The sequence below is a fragment of the Peromyscus californicus genome, unplaced genomic scaffold (assembly GCF_007827085.1).
Source record: "Peromyscus californicus insignis strain IS unplaced genomic scaffold, ASM782708v3 Scaffold_13__1_contigs__length_99412109, whole genome shotgun sequence".
Lineage (NCBI taxonomy): Eukaryota > Metazoa > Chordata > Mammalia > Rodentia > Cricetidae > Peromyscus > Peromyscus californicus.
In genome coordinates this window covers 94,759,929-94,781,424 of record NW_026294424.1, presented here as the reverse complement: position 1 = coordinate 94,781,424, position 21,496 = coordinate 94,759,929, and the positions used below count along the sequence as shown (strand labels likewise).

The window sequence follows — 21,496 nt, the reverse complement described above, 5'->3', positions numbered from 1 at the left end:
GCGGTCATGTGGTTGGGTTTACAACCAATGAGAAGGCAGAACCGAAAGTCTTTATAAAGACTTTAACACAGGAAGTAGCTCTCTTTAGGAGAGGTAGGACCACCGCAGGAGGAAGGGTAAGGTTTTAGCTCTTAGCTCTGACCTCTTGGCTTTCTTCTTTGCATTGGTTCTGTGTTTCTTATTTAATAAGAAGGTTGGTTACATCTACATGTGTGTAAGAGTTTAATTACCCCATTGTATGCCCTATCCCATTTAAGATCAAATTTTGTAGGGATAAGTTTACCAGAAAAACACAGGACACCCAGTCACAGTTGAATATTAGATAAAGAATAAGTCATTTATTTAGCATAACTTTGTTCCAGATATTTCACAGAGATTAATTGTTCATGGAGGGGGTATTTGTATTAAAAACCAATCATTGTTTATCTGAAATTCAAATTGAAGTGGGCATCATACAACATGTATTCATGTTTGTTAAATCTACAACTCTGAGTCATTTATTCCCTAGTCTATAAAGCTGATTCTGCCCTCAACTGTCAAACCTTAGTCCTGCAGATTTATTGAAGAGAGGATGTTTCCAGATCCTCTGAGTTTTAAACCCTAATGGAAATAAGCTTGCTTTTTAGCTGAATTGTCTCCCTCTTTAAACTCACATGCTTCCCAATGCCCTCCATTTCTTCCTAATTATAACACATTTCAAGAACTGCATATGTATTTGAGATAAAACCCATGCATACAGGTCACTTAAAATACATGAGGATGAGAATTAAACCTAATACAGTATTGGCTAGGGGGTGTGATACAGGAACTACACAACTATTGTCTACAGTGTTGTTTATAAATCTCTCTCTAGGTGCCTTCTTGCACAAAGAGTATGTCTGGGCAGTTAGCAATAGTGCACGCAGCACAAAGACTGGAGAGTTACAACCTCAAAGCACTCCATCCGGTCCCAGCTCAGAGATGGTGTACTGTTTGATCCGTGGCCCTGACTCACAATGACCTTTCAAGTGACACTCCTGGGAAAATAAAAAAGAAGCCGTTACAAATAGAAGCATTTGCAGAGATCACTCCGGGACTGTAGCACCATTCCACATTGGACAACGCACATGTGTTATCTTGCACCTTCCTGAGTTGAACTTTGAAAATAAATGGTAGCCAGACGCAATGACAGCGTGGGGAATTCACCCCAGGGGGACCCTCACTGGTGGTAGTAATAATCTTGACCATCGTAGCCTTCATAGCCACGCCCCTTGTAGTAGCTGTATTCGTCCTCATAGGCGCGGTAATTGTCCCCGCGAGGCTCCCCGTTCTCGTTGTCGTAGACTTGATACTCACCGTTGTCCTCATTGTTGCCCATTTGTTCGTATTCTCCCCCATACTCAGCGGTGGTGGATTTTCTGAATGGTGGCGGGGTGGTCCCGTAGGCTTCGGGTGGTGGGGTGGTATGCTGAAACCCGTCCAGAAGGTCAGCTGTCTTGGGGCCATCGCTGATCTGCTCCCTGCCCGCCGTGGTCCCTTCAGTGACACTCTGTTCCTCCCCTTCTTCTCCGTTGTCTCCACCACTGCTGCCGTTCCCGCCGTCCACCTCGGTGGAGTTGGTGCTGGTGCCGTTGACCACCTGCTCGTTTTCATCGACTTCTGCCTCTTCGTTTTCGTTTTCTTCCTCCTCCTCCTCCTCTTCTTCTTCATCGCTTTCCTTCTTTTTTGCGGGCTCGCTTTCTGCATCTGCAGCCTGAAAGGCAAGGTTTGAAATCATTCAAAATCTAGTTGTGAAAAACTCTTCTGCGGATGGCCTTGTTATGGATGCTGTCTTGAGCTAAAGATAACTTGATTTGTGGAAGAATTGGTGATGACTTTAAAAATTCAGGAGAGATACCTTTGTAATGGGTTTTGATGGGTTGGCGGCGTGTACCCGATAAGCCTACCCTCTGCACAATGCTTCCTTAGCTCTGCCCACCCCCACCCCCCACTCTCTGCCTTGGAAGTCGCACCTCTGAAGTGGGACGGTACAATAGCTTGGGAAGGAAAGTCGCAGAATATCATTCTTCATTTGTAATCAGGGAAAGTCTATCTATTCTTGCTTCTTTAATGAGGTAATAATATAAGTAAAGATGGTATAAATACTATATGAATAGTGCCAGGGAGACCTGGACATCAGCAGAGAGATGCAAACAGATCAACGTTGGAACTCACTACCTTCTTGGGCAGCTGGAGTGCAGCTAGTCCTACAGCCCCTGTTCCCATCGTGGTCTCCGCCCCATAGGCAGCTGTTACACCAGACAGTGTGGTGTTCTCGGCCTCGGCCTCCTCCTCTTCATTCCCCTCCGAATCTTCATTGTTTTCCTCTTCATTTGAAGTTTCCTGGTGAGAATACCCAGAGTTCAAAATTTACTATAGCTGGAATAGAGCTCAAGATTTGTCGGGTCTTTGAGGCACTGTTTGGAAATGCCCTCAGCTGGCACCTAACTGCCCGCCTGTGTGCCATTCTCCTTCTTATTTCTAAGAACTCAATGCTACTTAATCCTATTTATCAGCTGGTGGAATGCTGCAGTTATTTATACTTTCTGTTTTATCAACTTAACAGTTTTTGTGCTTTAGACGTTTGGTGCACAATTATTTCTTCTGCACAAGAAATTTATAGTAGTGTATATGATATTACATGAAGATGATTAAAAATTAAGATTTGGACAAATGCACATTATAATCTTTAATGTTTTATTCTTTTATTTATGCTATAATATAATAGTTTGTAAACTGAGATAATCTATCAGTATAATTAATACCTACTAGTAAAAAATCTGGATTTTATATGTTTAAATTTAAATAAATGAGTAGTGGAGAGTTGAATTTACTTGAAATGCATTTCTGGGAGATTGTGATGTTAGGCTAATGTTAAGATTTCAGGGAAATGAACTAAATCTGAGTTTGATCTTTCTTTTGAAAACAAATTGACTAAAGCAGGATTTTATGAAGAGTTACAGCAGGAGGCATGGAACAGTTCTTCCTTGAACAGAGTTTAACATAGCGTTCTTGGGTCATAGGGGATTTGAACAGAAGAAATGGGAGGGCTTACATATTTAACGTTTTAGGTGGGCATAACTTTGCCAGAGGCCTGATGCTTCTGTATTCACCGCCACCACAGCAACCAAGAACTGCTGCCAAGAGATGCATGGTGGAACTGGGACATGCAAAGTCCACTTCACAGTTGCTGGACAGAAAACAGCTGTAGTAACATGGATGAGTCTCCCTTAGCTTTGGAGTCTGACTGAGCTATAGCAAGATTTTGAAAGATGTAGGGCACACAGGGTTTCTGGTCCTGGCCTGGCATTATTTTTTAAGGCCTTCCCTCCACGGTCAGGGTAACTATAGCACAGGGAATGTTACTTAACCAGAAGGAAAAACTAATACTTGGTCGGCATTCAAGTTGCCACATCTTTGGCTTTCAGGATACCTGACACAGATGTTCCATTTTTGGTTATAATTTTCTATTCATAAACACCACCCAGAAATAACTGAATTTGGAAGGTTCCCAAGCCAGGAGTAGTGATAACTGTCTATCCAGGACAACATATTCTAATAGTATATTTCCAAGATATCAATTATAAACATAATACCATGATTTTCAACCTATCTAAATGAATTTTAGCCATTAAGTACAGTAATTTAACTATTTAGGAAGATGTTTATACATATTGAGTATTTTTGTTTCTGTAATCTAATAATTAGACAAAAATCTATTAAATTACTATTAAAGAGACTGACCATATTCTGTAGATTAAATCAGGACACCACTGTGGAGGTGTCAGTTGGCTTCACATCCTGCCCACCAAGGAAGAAGGTTCATGGCGCCAAGCTTGAGATTACTTCTTTCTTGCTTACTATCATAGGCATCCAATATAAATAAACGTCATGCTGCTTTTCAGTGGGTTTTACACTTCCCTTAAAATGCAGATGCCTTTGTTTTTGGGTACCGCATCTAGGTGACTTCAACCCCACATTGTAATGGTGTTTAAAGTAAGTTGCTTTAGTTGCTTTGAACTCAAGTAATATTCCACCTGTCCAAAATAGCTGGTTATGAGTAGCTGGCAAGGTAGCAGTGGGTATTTGCTGGGTTCAGACTGCACAGAAGAGTTTCCTCTTCGTTCCTTGTGTTGCCTGCCTTGTTACAGAGAATACAAAAAATGTCTTACCTCTTCCCCCTCTTCCTCTGAACTATCACCATCTCCGTTTTCTTCCGAAGAGTCGCTGCCTCCCTAAAACATACATTTACATATATACACACACATAGTATGTGTGCATGTGTACATACACATGTGATGCATAACAGCAACTGAAATTTCCTGATGATTAAAATGTAACACGCAGAGATATTTACTTATGTTTATTAGTATTATCAGCTTGGTTGATTTGTTAGCACAGAACAGTGTCAAGCTAAAGTGAGAAAGATGTGAGCACATTTGGGCGAATATGAAATGAGGAAACAGCTGTTTTCATAATGAATAGCCTATGAATGAGGTTACTCACTTTAAACCTCCCAAACATAGACAATATGTTGAAATATTACATTCTATGCAAAAACCAGAATAACAAATCACAAATTGCTTAGTTTTGAAGGAATAAAGGAATTACTGAGTTCCTTCTCCAAGAAGGAACTATTCAAAAAAGGGTGATTTCACCAACCATTTCTAAGCAGGTCTCAGACTAAGATAAAGATTGCATAGTCTTATTTTCTTACAAAATACAGGTGATAATGATTTAGCTTACTATAAAGTGTAAAGTGTTATTTGACAGTTCTCTTAAATACTACAATCTAAATCATAATTTGATATAGAGAAACTAAATTTGTATTCCTAGATTCTCAATTTAATTAGAACTAATTTTAAAATTATGTTCATTGATAGATGCACAGTTAAATTAGATGAAAGATATAAAAGCACTTACGATTTGGCGGGGTGATAATAAAGTAAACCAAGGATCCTACATATAAAACATGAGTCAGTGAGCTTTATTGCTTTATTTGGGTCTTCATTGTTGTTGCCTTTACATTGTTTTGTTATATTCTTACAGTGCTGGGGATCAAACTCAGGGCAAATGCTCTACACATTAGATATACCCTAATTCTGAGCTTTCTTCTTTTTATTTTTTTTAATTACATGTAAATCTAAACATGCATCAGAACTTCCAAGTCAAGAGGAGAGACCCTTGATCTTTCTACCAAAGATAACCCAAAGGGAATCTCCCTTCCTATTCCACACTCAGCCCCAAAAGCCTCAGGGATCCATGCACACCTAGCTAAACTGCCATTTCCTGCCTATCTATGTCAGCTTGGATTCTGATGATCAGTTAAGCATCCTGTCCTGGAAGAACATGACTGAGAAGGACCATTAACTTCTGAGTTAGGAATAAGTCTGTAGAGGAGGCTCATCCCTGTGCTGCTCATGGAGTCCCTGTTGGCCTCATTCTCCAGGTGGCTGTGTCACCCAGCCAAGGAAAGGGAGCTTGCTGCCTTGGGCCAACAATAACTTTGGGTGGAAGAAGAGTAATTAGACCCTCACTACACTGCCATGACCTAGCAGTTACGCTGTTCCACACCCAGGGAGGAATAAAATAAATCATTATGTTTGAGCTATTTCCACTTATTAAGTCAAATATAGAGGACCATATATTTATCTAAGCAGAGCTGTTTTTCTCCGCTGGGATTATGTTAGGTATTCTTCATGCTTCCTTCGCTGTATTTTCCTCCCTAACTTGCTAACACTCCACCATTAGTGTGTGTGGTGGGGGCCATTTAAAAGCTATGTGGGATACTTAAAGGTTTGCATTTTACTTTGTTATTGTTTTGAATCACTTTCCTTTCTTTTACGTACTACCAGTTTATCACAAAGTCTTACTGATTCTTCCAGAGCCTTTCATGTATTTATATAGACACATGAGAGATGATGGGCAGATAAAAGACAGATGAACAGGTGTCTTAATGGAGGGCAATTCTGAAAATCCACATTTGTATGCTAGCTGAATATGATAAAAGAAATAAATTGAATCTTGCTTTCTACAAGTTGGCACACTAATCAAATATCATCTTAATCATAAAATGTAATTTTTCACTGAAATAGCTTAGGATACTAATTAAGATGATTTACACTTCTGTTTCTATAGCTCAGCATGGAGACAATCTATGGTAGATTTGTTGGTGGCTTTGCAACCATCTAATGCTTTACATGCAAGTTGCTATTTTATGGATGACGGCCCATAAACAGACTTGCTAACAAACACATGAATTTTGAAGTCAATAAAATATAACTCATGGGGTCAGGATGACAACTTTAGACAATAAATAGATGTTGACATAAGATAGGAGACATCAAACTTTGTGAAAACAGGAGCTTGTCACAAATATCTCAGAAAGTTGTATGTGGAGATGTTCTTTTTTTAAATTTTAAAACAATTACCTTACAAGTTCTACTTAAATTGGTCAAGCCTCTATGTATATAATTTGTGATAGAAGCATATTTGACTTCTATGGACTTTGAATTTATCAATAACAAAAGACTGTAACTTTATCAATATTAGTATACTATGGACTTTTTAGTTGGATCATATATATATATATATATATATATATATATATATATATATAAAATCTAGGTGGGAATGGTTGTATCTAAGTATTAGATATTTCAGAAAAGTTAGCCAGCTACTTAGGAACTCGAATTTATATGATTTCTGTTTTAGAAGAGGAACAAATTTCCAAATGGACCCTGTTTATTTCTGAGCCTGAGGTGAACCAAGGAACAGAGGACAACTCTGAAAACCCGCAACTCTTGTATCACTCATGCTCGTATTTCTGCGGCCACACAAGTTCTCTATAATTATAATGGTGCTAGAAATACTTGAGGATTATGATTTCCTATCATTGCATGAGCTAGAGAGGGGTTAGCCTGACATATGGTGAGACTCGGAGCCAAGCCACCGTGCTGAGGCAACGTTCACAGGATCCTGCCGCTTTCAGTGCCTTGGGAGTCCTGGGTCAAATGGTGCATAATTGACACTCTGAACCCAAACTGTACAGTCACAAAAATAGTGTCACGCTAGTTTTTTGTGTATTTAGGACCAGCACCACACCCTCCAGTATCCAAAGACCACTTTCACAAATAACCCAGCAAAAATGGGATGCCTCATTTTTAGCTTTAGTTATATTTCCTTCTTGTTTACAAATTTTACTGATTTTTTTTTCCTCATGGGCTTCCTACATTTCACAAGTTTCTCTCTGTCCTCTGCAGTGCTTGGGCCAGACCCTGTTATGATTGTGCTCCATGTGTGACCCACAGTCCTGCCACCTAACACAGTAAGGGTTCCAGACATCATCATCATCACTGCCGGGGAGTTATTAAGGCCTCTGGTTGTCTGAAGACTCGAGTGCTTATGAATTTAGCTTTTCGAGAGCTCAGGGGATGCTGAAATGTCAGATGTGAACAACTGGGTGACAGTACCAAGCCAACCTTAATGACCATTAGTGATATTATCACAATTAGTGATCTTACCACAATTAGTGATCTCATCACCAGCTTCCTTGTCAGTAGTTGATAAAATGTTCACTTTTATCAGCAGATTCGTGGAACGCTTGAACTCTAGATGTCAGAGTACTTGTTTTCATCACCCCAGTTCTCTCTCTCTCTCTCTCTCTCTCTCTCTCTCTCTCTCTCTCTCTCTCTCTCCCTCTCTCTCTCTCTCTCACTGTACTTTGTCTCTTGTGTTGAAAGAAAGCTTGGGTTTTTATAATAAATTCAAGTTTCCATAGCAGAAGGAGGGATCTGGATGAATGGTGTTGGGAGTGGGTTCAGATGTCCGGGTGTTAAATTTAATTCCCGTTACCAAAGTATGAGGAGTGAAAAAGAAAATTGAGTTTTGCACTAACCTGGACCGGAAACCGTTTTAGAGATGGATAAAAGTAGGCATGCTTGTAAAGAAAATAGCGTGGCCGGTACTTAAAGACCTGCATAAATAAAACAAAGGTTATGATCATATTTAGTGCACACTTATATTAGAATAAATGTAGGCTAGAGAAATTTTCTAAAATTACTTACCCCATTTTCCTCAGAATCTTCAGCTTTGACTCTGCGATGGAAATTTTTCATCTGTCCAAAAGAACATTTTATTGTTACAGACCCCGTTTACATAAAAAAATGTAACTACCAAAAATAAAGGTTTTTCCACAATGAACTTACTGAGAAAGCACAAGCCATTCCCAAAATGCTGAGCAAAATTAAAGCAGTCTTCATTTTGCAATTATTTCTGCAATCCAAGAAGGGATACAGTTAGCAGATATTAAAACATAGTGCATGGCTCATTTGCTCATAAAGAATTCAGTTGGTCTTTTTTTGGCTAACTCTCATTTAAACTAATTATAAACGAATTTCCAGTTGGAGAGGTGTGGTTACTTGTCTGGCATGAGTGAGGACCTGTGTTTGACCCCCAGCCTTGAAAAAGTCTCTTTGTTTTTCCAAGTCCTTCCACTTGCATTGTAGGTGTGTCTGAAGAGCTCTGAGCTCCATATTTGGTTCATCCATTTTTCTGTGACTTGTTAGTGGGGGATCATTGGATCCCTGTATCAGGCTCTGAATACTCCGGATGCTTCGCACAGGGTGAAGAAATCTCCAAAGGGCACTGACAGGGGAGCATCAGCCACACCAGCCAGTGGGCATGTCAGTGTGGCTTCCTGTCCCATTCAGTTGCTGATGGTTAAAAATCAAGCCAAGCTCAAATATGTTGAGATGGTTCATTTACCCAGTGGATTGCAAGGAGTTTCCAACTTCTGTGCATAGATTTTTGAACTAAGAGTTCATTCTTAAAATAGACAGTAGGGGCCCTTTCCCTAAGAATACTTCAGAGTTGGTTTTGGACCTGCAAGAGGGAGGGAAGGATGGGAGATGGAGGGAGGGAGGAAGGGAGGGAGGGAGGGAGGGAGGGAAGAAGGGAAGGGGAGAGTGGAGAGAGGAAGAGGAAGGGGAGGAGAGACAGAGAAAGACAGGGACAGAGAGACAGATAGAGAGATACAGAGAAAGGAAGGGAGGGAGGGGGGAAGAAAAAGGGCACAAATGAGAAAGGAGGGAAACAACCCAGAACACATGAAATGCTGCTCTCGTGAGAAACAGCACTCAAGAGTCTCATCTGGAGGGACGAATCTCTAGGATCAGGTTTCCCCAGCTCCATTTCAGCTTTGTGTCTCTTAGTGCGGATCTCTGTGGTAGGTGTAGATGTTCTACGGAGTAAAGATGCGGCTGCCAGGGGATGGGTGGTCCTGGGCAATCCCAGGTTTACAGCAAGAGCTCCCCACTTCCACACAGCTTCATCAAGAGAAGCAGACAGCGGAGTGCTACCCTGAAATTCTGTTTTAATCTCTGCCCTCAAGAGGGTGAACGAACTGGAATCCTAACACCTGTTCACTCACAGCTAATGGGAGTTGATTCAGACATGGTGACAATTTGGTGATACAGCAGGAATGGCATTTTCTCTAAATACATTTTGTAATGAAATATTTAAAATGTATAAAACTCATGTCATGTATTGTACTCTGTGGGGACATTTCTGTTTTATTTTACATCATCATTAGCATTTACTACAGCTTTACTGGGTATTAGATACAGATGTAAGGCTCCAGACACACTGCTGGTGTGGGAATTTTGATTGGATGTGTACACACTGTTTTCATCTTGTATCTTGGAATTATTCATATTTGTTTGTGTGCAGTCAAAAGAGGGAGGAAGGGAGCAGGAGAGAGAGAGAGAGAGAGAGAGAGAGAGAGAGAGAGAGAGACAGAGAGACAGAGAGACAGAGAGACAGAGAGACAGAGAGACAGAGATACTTTAACAAATTCAGAGGAGCAAAGGGTTTAGCCCCTGAACATGGACCACCTGTTTAAGAAGACTGATGAGACCCTCCGGCTGGTACACTTGGGAGGTGGATGCAGGAGAATCAGGAGTTCAAGGACTTCCTTGGCTACATAGGAAATTCAAAGTAAATCTGAGCTATATGAGATCATGTATTTAAAAAAAAATAACAAAAACAATAGCAATGAAGAAAGAATAAAGGAAAAGGAAGGAGAAGGGAGATGAGGAGGAGAAGGAACTTTGCTTCATAGCTTCATGAAAATGTGATATTCATAATATTCAAAGAACTTAAAAGTTAAATGGAGGGAACTGTAGATAGAGCTGTGATAAGAAAAATTTCTCACATGAAATCATGACCTAACCAAAATGAAAGCATGGCTGAAATGATAATATTTTACATATAAAAACAAGTGAAACATTAATACCTCAACTGGCTGCCCATGTTAATCTTATCTTATTTACTTTTTGATTTACCAAACAATAGAGTCTTCTGCAGTGGCCACTGCTGACTTGGACAACTCAAACACTCTAAACAATTGTGTTATAATTCCGTATAAGGCAGAAAAATCATTTACTTCTCTGGTAGTATACATTTCCATACTAGTTTTAGAGGTATAAGATATGAACACTTTAAAATTCAATAAAGAATATATTGAAAAGAAATTGTGTATTATTGAAGTACAGTTTAGGTATAACTTATGGAAAATGCATATATCCAGTCAATTTACAAATGTAAATACTACTGCGGTTAGAGTGCCCTGAATTTATCAGCATGAGAAAGACAGTTGCCTAGCAGATGTAGAAACAGAGAGGAAGATGCAGCATTTTCTAGTTCCCAATCTGAACAGTTTACTTGCTTGCTCAGGTTAAGAAGCCTGGAAAGAAAGCTAAATTCAGAGGTCCCATTTCATAGTAAACAAAAGTTCGATCAGAGCCATTGTGCACAATGCAATAAGACCCACATTTCAATAGAATAATTCCAAGCCCAAACCCCACACGGAAGCCTGAGGTGCCCGGCTGTGAGGCAAGGAAGTTTGTTGGTTGTCTTACCCTTGGGCAGTCCTGGCTGGAGTGAGTGGCACGGATTGTTCCCTCTGCTGCCAGCCACTCACTCATTCACTTGCTCTTGCTGCCTATAAACCTTCTCTGCCCCTCAGCAGCCAATCACAGCCGTGGTCAGCGTGACGTCAGGCTCAGCAGAAAACCCCAAACTTCAACACGTTTTCAAGATGCGGGCTCAGTTGAGTAAACATGAAAGGCGGGTCTAGTGCCAAGAGGTTTGCATTGTGGGATTTAATTGAAGGGTTAGAAAAAGATGGCAGTTAGAGTTCTGAAGATATATAATAATATGCTGGATTTCAAATAAAATAAATAGCAAAAGGCTTAAACATTTAAACGTTCACAATTATACAAGTTTCCACTATGTTGAAAGAAAGGGAAGCCGGTTATTGCACACAGCACTGCCTTAGTTTAGAAGCGCTAAATAAAGGGAATGAGTTGATGCCCAATGATATCTCAACATCGATTCTTTTATATTTCTTCCTGAAACATGTTTCAGAGGCTCATAAGTCAAAATTAATGCGATTAAATCAGCCAGACTGCCTAAGGTCTGCTAAGTGTAGCGCTGACTGTGAAAGTGATAGCGTTTGAGGCTCAGACCAAGAAGCTGACGCAACCTTTCATAAAACAGAGTGCTTTGCATCGTCTGGTACTGGGCCCTTGGTTGTGCAAATGAAGCCACCTTGTTACACACTTGGGCTTATTCCTATTTCTTATTCCTGTGAACAGAGCTTACCAGTACTACCAGAAAGTAGCTCATGGTTATTGAAATGATTATTGAAAAACAAACCCGTGGTACATGGGTTGGCAGATGGCTTTCTAAGCTTGCAAAGGAAAATCTGGTTCGGTGCTTTGCACACTGCTCTTGACCTGTCAGGTTATTTTCCTCATGGTGTCCACCTGACAGAAATCAATAAATCCATTGTTCCTCAGGAGCCAGTTACTCTGTTAGATTCTTCAGAGCTAAAGAAAAGTATTTTAGCATTTTTTAATATAGAGCCATAAAAGAGAAGCTGAATAGGCTCCTTTTATTCCATTCAAGCCCATAAGCTCAGTTGAGCAAAGTTTGAATAATTCAGTTTTTTACCAAACCGAAGTGTTTTATAGGACACGAGGAGCTAAACAAGAAAGCCTGGCCCTTGCTTTAAAGTGTTCGCAGCTGTGTGTGGAGAAGAGCATAGGCAGAGAGAGGGCACAGAACCTAAAAGATCCATGGAGTCCAGAGCTGTATGAGGAGGGAAAGCAGCTTAAATTCTGGAAACAGAAATGTTCATGATGCCAAGAACCTGAGACTAGACAGGTCAGAGCTCCAGGGCAAGACCTACTACAATCGCTCTGCTAACTGAACAAGGAAATGACTTCTAATGACTATACCCATAGATCAGCACGTCACTCAAACCTCATCAGAGGGTCATTCTTACAGTAGATGGGAACTAATGCAGAGACCCACAACTGGACAACTCGTAGAGAATGAGAGACTTCAGAGTGCTCTCCCTGAATGGGGTGATTGGACCACACCCCTTTTTTCTAGGCTCAGGAATCTGTGAGGAAGAGGGAATGGAGAGACTGTAAGAGCCAGAGGTTGTGGATGATCTTAAGGAAACATTCTCCAGACACAATGGGGCCGATGCATGTGTGAGCTCACAGAGATGGACCTGTGCAAGCTCAAGACAGACAAAATGCAAGCACAGAGGAAAGGAGGTGGGCACAAAGGCCCACACCCAGCCAGGAAGCTATTCATAAATATTAGCCGATGGAGGAGGGAAAACCAGTTATCTTCACTGAGGTGACACTGGGTGTATCAACCACCCTCAGGGCAGGCTCATGCTCAGGAGCAGTTATCCAGTGCACATCAGACCCTATGCTTTTAGTGGCTTTTTTAAGAGAGAGAAAGAACATGAAATTGGGCGGGAAGGGAGAGGAAGACCTAGGAGGAGTTTGGGAATGGAAAAGAGTATGATAAAACATACTGTATACATCTCTCAATGAATGAACAAAATAAAAAACTGGCAATACAGTAGTACAGTAGGGTTCTAATGTGAGAGCGGAAACTTTCTGAGTTATCATGAGGAAAAGGTAATCAAAATGGAAAGGGGGGCAAGGGGAGATGGTTCAGCCAATGAGAGGACTAGTCCGTCATGCATTAGGGCCTAGGTTTGAATCCACAGCACCTACATTAAGAACTACACTTGGCTGTATGTCCCTGTAACCCCAGTATTGGGGGGTGGAGACATACAGATGCCGGGCACTCACTGGCCATCAACCTCTTCTGCTTGAATGAAAGGGGTAGACTGAAAGTCAAAAATGGGGTGCTATGTTCAACTCTACTACAATCTTGATTTTACTGTGTGACCACTTGGAGGTTAAAAACAAAGATGTTTTCACCAAAGCTCTTTAAAATTATCAGCTAGCATATGTCTCTCTCACCCATAAAGTATCTGGCCAAATAATTGCACATAAATCTGGTCAAGTCTTGGTACCTACCAGGCCAGAGGAAATGTAATTATAGACAAACACATGAAATGGAACCATTGTGATGCACTCAGCAACATCCAGAATATAGAAAATGCTGTTACACACTCTACCTGCTTCTTTCAGTAAAGTAGCAGGAAACATAAATTAGAAAGAAGGGAATAAGATAGACCAAAAATACTTTAGGGGTCTGGAAAGATGGACGCACGCATGCACAGAGAGAGAGAGAGAGAGAGAGAGAGAGAGAGAGAGAGAGAGAGAGAGAGAGAGAGAGAGAGGGATATGACTCGTTAAGCAAAGCATTTGTTGTGTAAGCGTGAGGACCCGAGTTCAGATCCCCAGCGCCTGTGTCTATAACCTCAGTGCTCCTATGGTGAGTTTGAAGGTAGAGAATCTCCTGCAAGTGTTGCAAGAGTTTTCCTGCCTGGCCCACGGTCAGGACAAATCTCTCTCACCTGCCAGTCCTACAGCCGCTCAGACCCAACCAAGTAAACACACAGAGACTTATATTGCTTACAAACTGTATGGCTGCAGCAGGCTTCTTGTTATCTAGTTCTTATATCTTAAATTAATCCATTTCTATTAGTCTATAAGTTGCCACATGTCTCGTGGCTTACCAGTACCTTACATCTCACTTGTAATGGCGGCGGCTGGCAGTGTCTCTCTGACTCAGCCTTCCACTTCCCAGAATTTTTCTCCTCCTTGTCCCACCTATACTTCCTCCTGACTGGCTACTGGCCAATCAGTGTTTTATTTATTAACCAATCAGAGCAACACATTTGATATACAGAACATCCCACAGCACTTCCCCTTTTCTTTTTTTCAAAAAGGAAGGTTTTAACTTTCACATAGTAAAATTACAGATAACAAAACAATTATCAAGCAAGAATTACAGTTATAATATCTAGTCTATTTATAATAAGTAGTCTATTTGGCAAAATTAAAGAAGATATTTTATCTATCTTATATTTGTGAGTCTAAGGTTTCATATCTAACTTATCTTTTATCATAACTACGGAAAATTATAACTATCTCTAGTCTTCAACTACATCAAAGACCTCAGAAGGATATAATATTACCTGAGAAATGGGAGAAGGATGCAAGCAACTTTCGGGAGTCTTGCAGGTTAGACAGAGACAGCTGGCCACCTGGACAGTCATCCAAAGTTCTCTTGTAAAGTTGGGGCATCTGCCTTCAGCCCACAGGGCTAGAGTCTCTCAGTCATTTTTCTCTGTGTCCTGTAGAATGTCTGGCAGTTTCCTCTTCGAAGCAGGAACCTAAAGGACCATTTTGTCAAGCAAAGTTCAGTGGTCACCTTCCCATGGGTCCTGCATGTCCAGTCAATCAAGCAGTCCAGTCAAGAACAGTTTCTTGTCCAAATGGCTATTTTTGCCAAGGTGAAGATAATCTCCATATGGAGTGTCTTCGATGCCCATCCTCCTCTCTGAAGTAAAGCCGGTGCTGCCAGGAGCAGCCATGTCTCACTGTCCAGAAAGTCTAAATTTTAAAAAATATTTTAAATGCCATATTCTGTAGGTCTTTGAAGTATTTGAAGATTGCCTGTCTATCTGAAATATATCTATGTATACCTAGAAGACTTAACTAACATGGCTACAAGTATGATCATCATAGAAGACTAATTATTAATCTGTATTTCTTAATTATCCATTACAATCTAAATGAGTTATATAAACATAATACCTCAAACAGAGTAGAAATATATATACAGTATAACAAAATTAACTTCAAATGTGTATCAATAAACTAAAATCTATACCAATGTAAAATATTTTGAACAAGTTATTGCTCTTTAAAAGTAGGTTCATTAATCTACCCTTTTATCCTATCATATCTACATCATATCCCCTTTTTTCTTTAGAAAGATATTGTATTTATAATCAACCTGATTTAAATAAAATTATTGGTTTTTCTCTGTCCCACACCAGAGGGCTCTTCTGATATGAGACAAAAGAATCTCGCAACCTTTTTTTTTTTTTTTTTTTTTTTTTTTTTAGCAATATGCCTGGGTTTAGAGAAGGAGTGAGCCAATTCCATCTCCAAAGCCATCTTGGTATATTTGGGAATTTGAGCGTAGCTTCTCTTACTACTTCCTGCTGGATGGGGGTGCTGTATCTTATGGGGACATAAGGAAAATTTTAGGATTATGGAGTAGTCCGTGAGGGTGTATCATCTGAGCCAGTTGCCTTGAAACCATTCTGGATGTTGGATCATTTGGGCCATGGTGTCATCACAGACCTTTCAGGGGATCATGGCTGGTCAAACCTGATGTATCTTAATCTGGAACAAATCCATAGCCTCTAGCTTTCTGTGGAAACAAAAGCAGAGCCTCCTTGCAAGACAGCTGGCATGGTCTACTCATGGTGAACACAAGACATTGCCTCAAAAATAGAAGGCAAAGAACATCCAAGGTTGTTCCTTGACCACCACATATGGGCTGTGGCACAAATGTGGCTGAGTGCACACACACACACACACACACACACACACACACACACACACGTATGATTTTTTTTCTTTTATTGAAAATAGATTTTCTCCATACAATGTGTTCTGATTACAGTTTCCCTTCTATCAATTCCTCTGAGCTTCTCCGAACATCCCCTCCCATCTGGAGCCACACCCTTTTTGTCTCTCATTAGAAAACAAACATCTAAAGAATAAAATAAATCAGATACAATGGAAACAGCAAACTGGAATAGAGCAAAACAAACAAACAGAGGAAAAAGGGCCAAAGGAAAAGCACAAAACAGATGCAGAGACACACATGTGTACACACAGAAATCCCATAAAAAGCACAAAACTGGAAGTCATAATACATACTCAAAGGACCTGTGAGGTTAAAAAAATAAAATAAAATAAAAAGGTAAGGCCCTGCCAAAACGTTAGGAGACAAAGAACTCCAAAGACATCACTGAGTTCTTTTTGTTGACCCTTTACTGCTGGGCAAGGGGCCGACCCTCAAGGGTGGTTTGTATCCCCAGTGAGACTGTTGGGGAGAACTGATTTTTTGTTGGCACATGGTTATCAGTTGGAGATAGTTTGTGGGTTAGGGATGGGGTCTTGTGTCTACTCCTGTCAGCACTTGGATTCCATCTGGCATAAAACTTGTACATGTCCCATAATCCAGAAACAACAGACTCCAAACTTATACCCAATGAAAGCTCTCACTAAAACCACCATGTTCTCATAATACTGTGTCCTTCTGGGGTGGTGGTGGTGGTGGGCCTATGCCTCCATGCCATCTGCTTCTTGTTGCTGTGCCCTGGAGGACGAGGGCTGCCTCTATTTCAGTTGCTTTATGTGGAGACTGAAAAAACCACATCTATGGCTATTTACATGAGACTGGAAGTTCTCATAGAATTTGACATCAGTTGAACATTAGTGAGACACATCAACTGACTCTGTTCTCACAAAATGAGGGGGTGGGGAAACTTGGCGGCTAACACATAATGCTATGTGTGGATGATAGACCCAAGGGCAGAGTATTTGTGGCGCATTCTTGATGCAGTTCCTGTCTCAAAAGTAAACTCTTGAATTTTTCTCTGGCCTTCCAAATTGACATTATTCAAAACTATACAGGAATGAACAAAGTTGACATCTGTTTGATCTATTTACAGTGTTCCTACATACCTGTATCCCTACCATGCCATCAATTCCTCCCTATTGGCTCTTTTTCATTGCCATTTAGATTTTAAGGCTCTTTCATAAAAGGAACTACAAACCTTCTCCCCCATATACATCCCTACCTAGCTCTTCCTATATGGCTTTCTCTTCAGGTTTCTTAAGAGTTACCAACATCTGCTATGGTGGTTTGAATAACTATTGTCCCAGGAGACTTGGGCATTTGAACACTTGGTTCCCAGTTGATGGTGCTGTTTGGAGAGGTTTAGGAGGTGTGGCCTTCCTGGAGGAAGTGTGTCACCCGGGCCAGGTTTTACTATCACAGTGTCAATCTATTTCCAGTTTGCTCTCTCCACTTCTTACTTGCAGCTGAGAATGGGAGGTCTCAGCTTCCAGCTCTGGTCACCACGTCTGCTGCTTGTGCCTCACTTCCATAAGACGGACTCTTAACCCTCCAGAACCAGTGTTCAAAATAAACTCTTTCTTCCATAAGTTGCCTGTAGTCATGGTGCTTTATCACAGCCACGGAAAAGTGACTAATGCAGCTGCTGAGTCAATCTCTTTCTCATCTGCTCACCTTTCAGCCTCCTCAAGGCAGCCTTTGCCTGCCCAGCTCTGGGAACCTGTGTGCACAAGGCCACTGATAACATCTTCTTTAACCATTGTGTCTTGCCTGTACATTGAAATGGACACTTTCTGCCACATTCTTACGTGGTTTCTATGGTCACCATTTATCCTCTTTCCAAACCCACGGCACTGTACTCAGTTCTCTCCCTCCCTTCTGCCCACCATTCCCAAGCTTCTCCTCTCTACCACTGTTGTTGGTTGCTTTTGCTCTTTTGTCTACCATCCAGCTCTCAAATGAATCACACATGAAGGCTAGTCTTAATTGTAAATGCCTGACCTTAGTTTGACTTGTTTCTAGCCAGCTTTTCTTAATTTAAATTATCCCATCTATCTTTTGCCTCCAGGATTTTCCTTTTCTATTCCTGTATACCATTCTTTGTTTCTTACTCTGTGGCTTGCTATGTAGCTGGATGGCTGGGTCCTGATGTCCTCCTCCTTCTCTGGCTCTTTCTTTCTCTCCTCCCAGATTGCTCCTTCTATTAATTCTGTCTGCCAGCCCTGCCTATCCTTTCTCCTGCCTTGCTATTGGCCATTCAGTTCTATATTAGACTATCAGGTGTTTTAGACAGGCAAAGTAACACAGCTCCACAGAGTTAAACAAATGCAACACAAACAAAAATAACACACCTTAAAATAATATTCCCCAACATGCCATACTGTCATTCCCTGATGTTTAGATTTGTGCACTTTGGAGAGATTCTGTGTCCATTTTCTCTTTCCATTCTTTAATGTCTCAGATGATCTACGCCTTCAGCTCCACATCTATTATTTAATACAGATGCTTCTCCTTTGCTCCAATACTATCCTTCAAGATGACCATGAATAGCACTACCTGGAAGGTTTAACTGACTTTTCTTCTGCATTGTTTTGCCCAGCTCCTCAAGACAGAAATCCAAATGGCTTCCTTATCATCGCTTGCCTGGATCTATTCCTCCTGCATCAATGCGGGGCTGTCCCTCCGTCAATGCAAACCTTGCTGCTATCCATACTGCCCCTGCTGTCTTACTTGAGATAGTATGGCCTGAGCTGGGCTGACACAGGACTTCTCACTGTTTTCCATGCAATCTACTTTTCACACCATAGCCTACATGAACTTTCTAAAACCCTGAGAAGTTTAAAGCCTCTGTATAAAGTATCCTATCACTCCAGTGCTGGCAAGACAGAAGTTTGACATTTCAGAGTTGCGTAGAGGGTTGGTAGTCACCTGGTTCTGATGCACAATTCTCTCCAATTCCTCCATGTGCAGTTTCCTCCCTTAAACTAAGTTTGGGCATACTCAATCACTCCCATCCATTCCCTGAACTGGGAATCATTTTCTTAAGACTGCACAGGCTTCCTTTGTCTGACTTCTCTGTCATTCAGTTCTGAAGTCCCGCCCTGCCGGAAGGAAGCCTGTCCTTGGCTGCATTGAGATACCTCTGTATATCTCCAAGTACCCCATGATAGCACTGATCCCTCTCTACTGTCGCTATTTGCTTATTTCATTCCCTCCAAGTAGATTATGAGTTGCTAAGAATAAGGATGAAATCTTATCATTCAGTCTTCAGCCTGACACATTCAATAAATCTTGAAATAATGCCTAACAGTACATAACTGAGAGACTATCATAGTGTTCTCAACCACTTTTTCAGTATTGCTTTACTAGAGACCAAAATTTAATTAATTGAAAGTTTCCCTGAGGAGAAGTTAAATACTAAGGATCAGATCATCTGGGATAGGGCTGGATTTCAGAAGGCCTCGGCCACTGTAGTATCTGAGATGCTTTTGTCCCTCTGAGAGCCAAGTTTGTCTCTGATGGACAATGTCAGAAGGTCTGTTGAGGTTGCTTTTGGTTGTAAGAGATTGAACAAGGAGTTCCGGGATCATCTGTTACATTAGTTCCACCTCATTATCCACAGTTGCTTTTCACAGTTTCAGTTGTACTCAATCAGAGTCTGTAAAGACGAACTGGAAATCCCAGAAATACACAATCTGTAAGCTTTTGGTGGCACACCACTCTGTGTGGCATGATGAAATCTCACACCGGCTCCTTCCTTCAAGATATGGATTATTGCTGTATCCACAGTATCCATATTATTTATGTTCCTGCCTGTTAGTCACTTAGATTTATGTCTATCTTGAGATTCACTTTTCTACACTACTAGGCTTGTATTAAACATGCTAAAATGAAGCAGCAGCCTAATGCTAGGTCATAATGCCTTTGTCATTTACCTTGATCCCATTGTGTAGGCATTGTATTAGTGCCCATCATCACAAGAAGGATGGAGATCATAGTAAGACAGTCTGAGGAGGAAAGAGTAAAAGAAAAAGAGGAAAGACCATGCCCCATAATTTTTGCCACAGCATGTTGTTATGATTGTTCTATTGTTGATTTATTACTCTGTCTAGTATATGAACTAGATTTTATCAGAGATAAGTAATAGAGGAAACCACAGTATCTACAGACTTCACTATTACCCATGAGTTCAGACAACACTAAGGGTCTTGAAGCATATTTGCCGAGGCTAAAGGGAGATGTCTGTGTTTGCAAATCTAGATGCTGGGATGAGTCTGGTGTTTAAAGCTTCTCAGAATTTCTTCAGAGTAGGTTTGATATAGTAGCCATTATAGGAACAGTTTGTGGCCAAAGAGATTGAAGATTTATCAAAACAAGGTTTATTAAGATTTAGCGCCCCCCTTTACCTACCAGATGTTTCATGGGGGTGTATCGTCTTGAGTTTGTGCTGCTCTAGAGGAATACCATGAACTATCCTTTGTTTCTCTTGGGTCTGGAGGTTGGAAGGCTGATGGCAAGGAGTCTGTTGATCTGATGTCAGGATGGAGGCCCTCTGTGATTTATAGATTGCTTTTGTATCATGTCTTCATATAGTAGAAGGAGATGGTTTTTATGTCTCTTCCTCTTTATGTAAGCTCATCAATGCTATCATAACGGACCCCATTTTCATCACCTATTCTAATGTCAACTGTCTTCTAAGAACTTGCTACCAAATGCTATCATGTTGGGGATTAGAGTTTCAATATAGGAGTTTTGAAGGGGACACATTCAGTTTATGGCCACAGGCTTACTTTTAACTCTCAAGCTGAACCTGTAGATTCTGTTCTATTTCTTTTTTCTTTTTTAACACCGTACCAGAAGATAGTATCTTTCTTTTCACTCTTTTGTAAATGGTCTGGTTGGTAATTTGTTTCTACAGCCTGAATTCTCAAGAATAAAATTGACAAATCTAATCATGATTTAGCCACTAATAAGTGTATCACTTGGAATTACTTTTCTTTGAAACCTTTCTTTAAAAAATAAATAATAAGCATCCTGGAAGCTTTAAATATTTATCAAGAAATGTCATCATTTACTGTAAAGCTAAAGAAGTTGTACTTTAGAACTAGATAATTTCAGGCCCTAATTCTCATTCACTTATTACTTCAATATGTTTTTATTGTTTCCAATATACCATTACATTATTTGTTCTAAATGCTGGGAATAATCGTGATCGTGACAGAATCTCCTCCATATACTTTAGTTGGGGGAGGCCAATGACAAATGCAATACATAAGCAAATCTGTCACATTAGTGCATCATAAGTATAAAGTGGAAAAAAAGAAAGAAAGTGTATACGATGATTAAGGAGGAAGTTGAAGAGTCATCTGTAGGCCTTGTACTGAATCTAAACTTCAGTAAGAACATATGTAATTCTCTGAACTTTGGTTTCACTTGCTTCCCTCAGAATATATTATGTCATTAAAAGCATTATTAATCTTAACATTGAAGAAAAAACTGAAAAACATACATCCCAGTTAGCTTCAACTGTCAA

The 21,496-nt window shown here is 40.5% G+C and overlaps 1 protein-coding gene across 2 annotated transcripts; it reads right to left on the bottom strand.

The window, feature by feature from the left end:
* Window positions 1–311: 311 nt before the first annotated feature.
* Ibsp (integrin binding sialoprotein) lies at window positions 312–11,010 on the bottom strand. 2 transcript variants are annotated; one of them, XM_052736006.1, is made up of 8 exons: window positions 10,938–11,010; window positions 8,226–8,292; window positions 8,085–8,135; window positions 7,916–7,993; window positions 4,942–4,977; window positions 4,191–4,253; window positions 2,197–2,361; window positions 312–1,732 (listed from the first exon to the last, which is right to left on the bottom strand). In XM_052736006.1, the coding sequence occupies exons 2-8, from the start codon at window positions 8,277–8,279 to the stop codon at window positions 1,199–1,201; spliced, it is 981 nt and encodes a 326-aa protein (XP_052591966.1). In that variant the 5' UTR covers window positions 8,280–8,292; window positions 10,938–11,010; the 3' UTR covers window positions 312–1,198. The 2 variants fall into 2 exon arrangements, with proteins under 2 accessions (XP_052591966.1, XP_052591967.1); XM_052736007.1 differs by lacking the exon at window positions 4,942–4,977.
* Window positions 11,011–21,496: the final 10,486 nt, after the last annotated feature.

Coding starts and splice junctions, on each gene's coding strand:
- Ibsp (XM_052736006.1), bottom strand. CDS start 8,279: ATGAAGACTGCTTTAATTTTGCTCAGCATTTTGGGAATGGCTTGTGCT. Junction 4,978..7,915: donor TAAAACGGTTTCCGGTCCAG/GTTAGTGCAAAA, acceptor TTTTATATGTAG/GATCCTTGGTTTACTTTATT. Junction 1,733..2,196: donor CACTCCAGCTGCCCAAGAAG/GTAGTGAGTTCC, acceptor CTTGCCTTTCAG/GCTGCAGATGCAGAAAGCGA.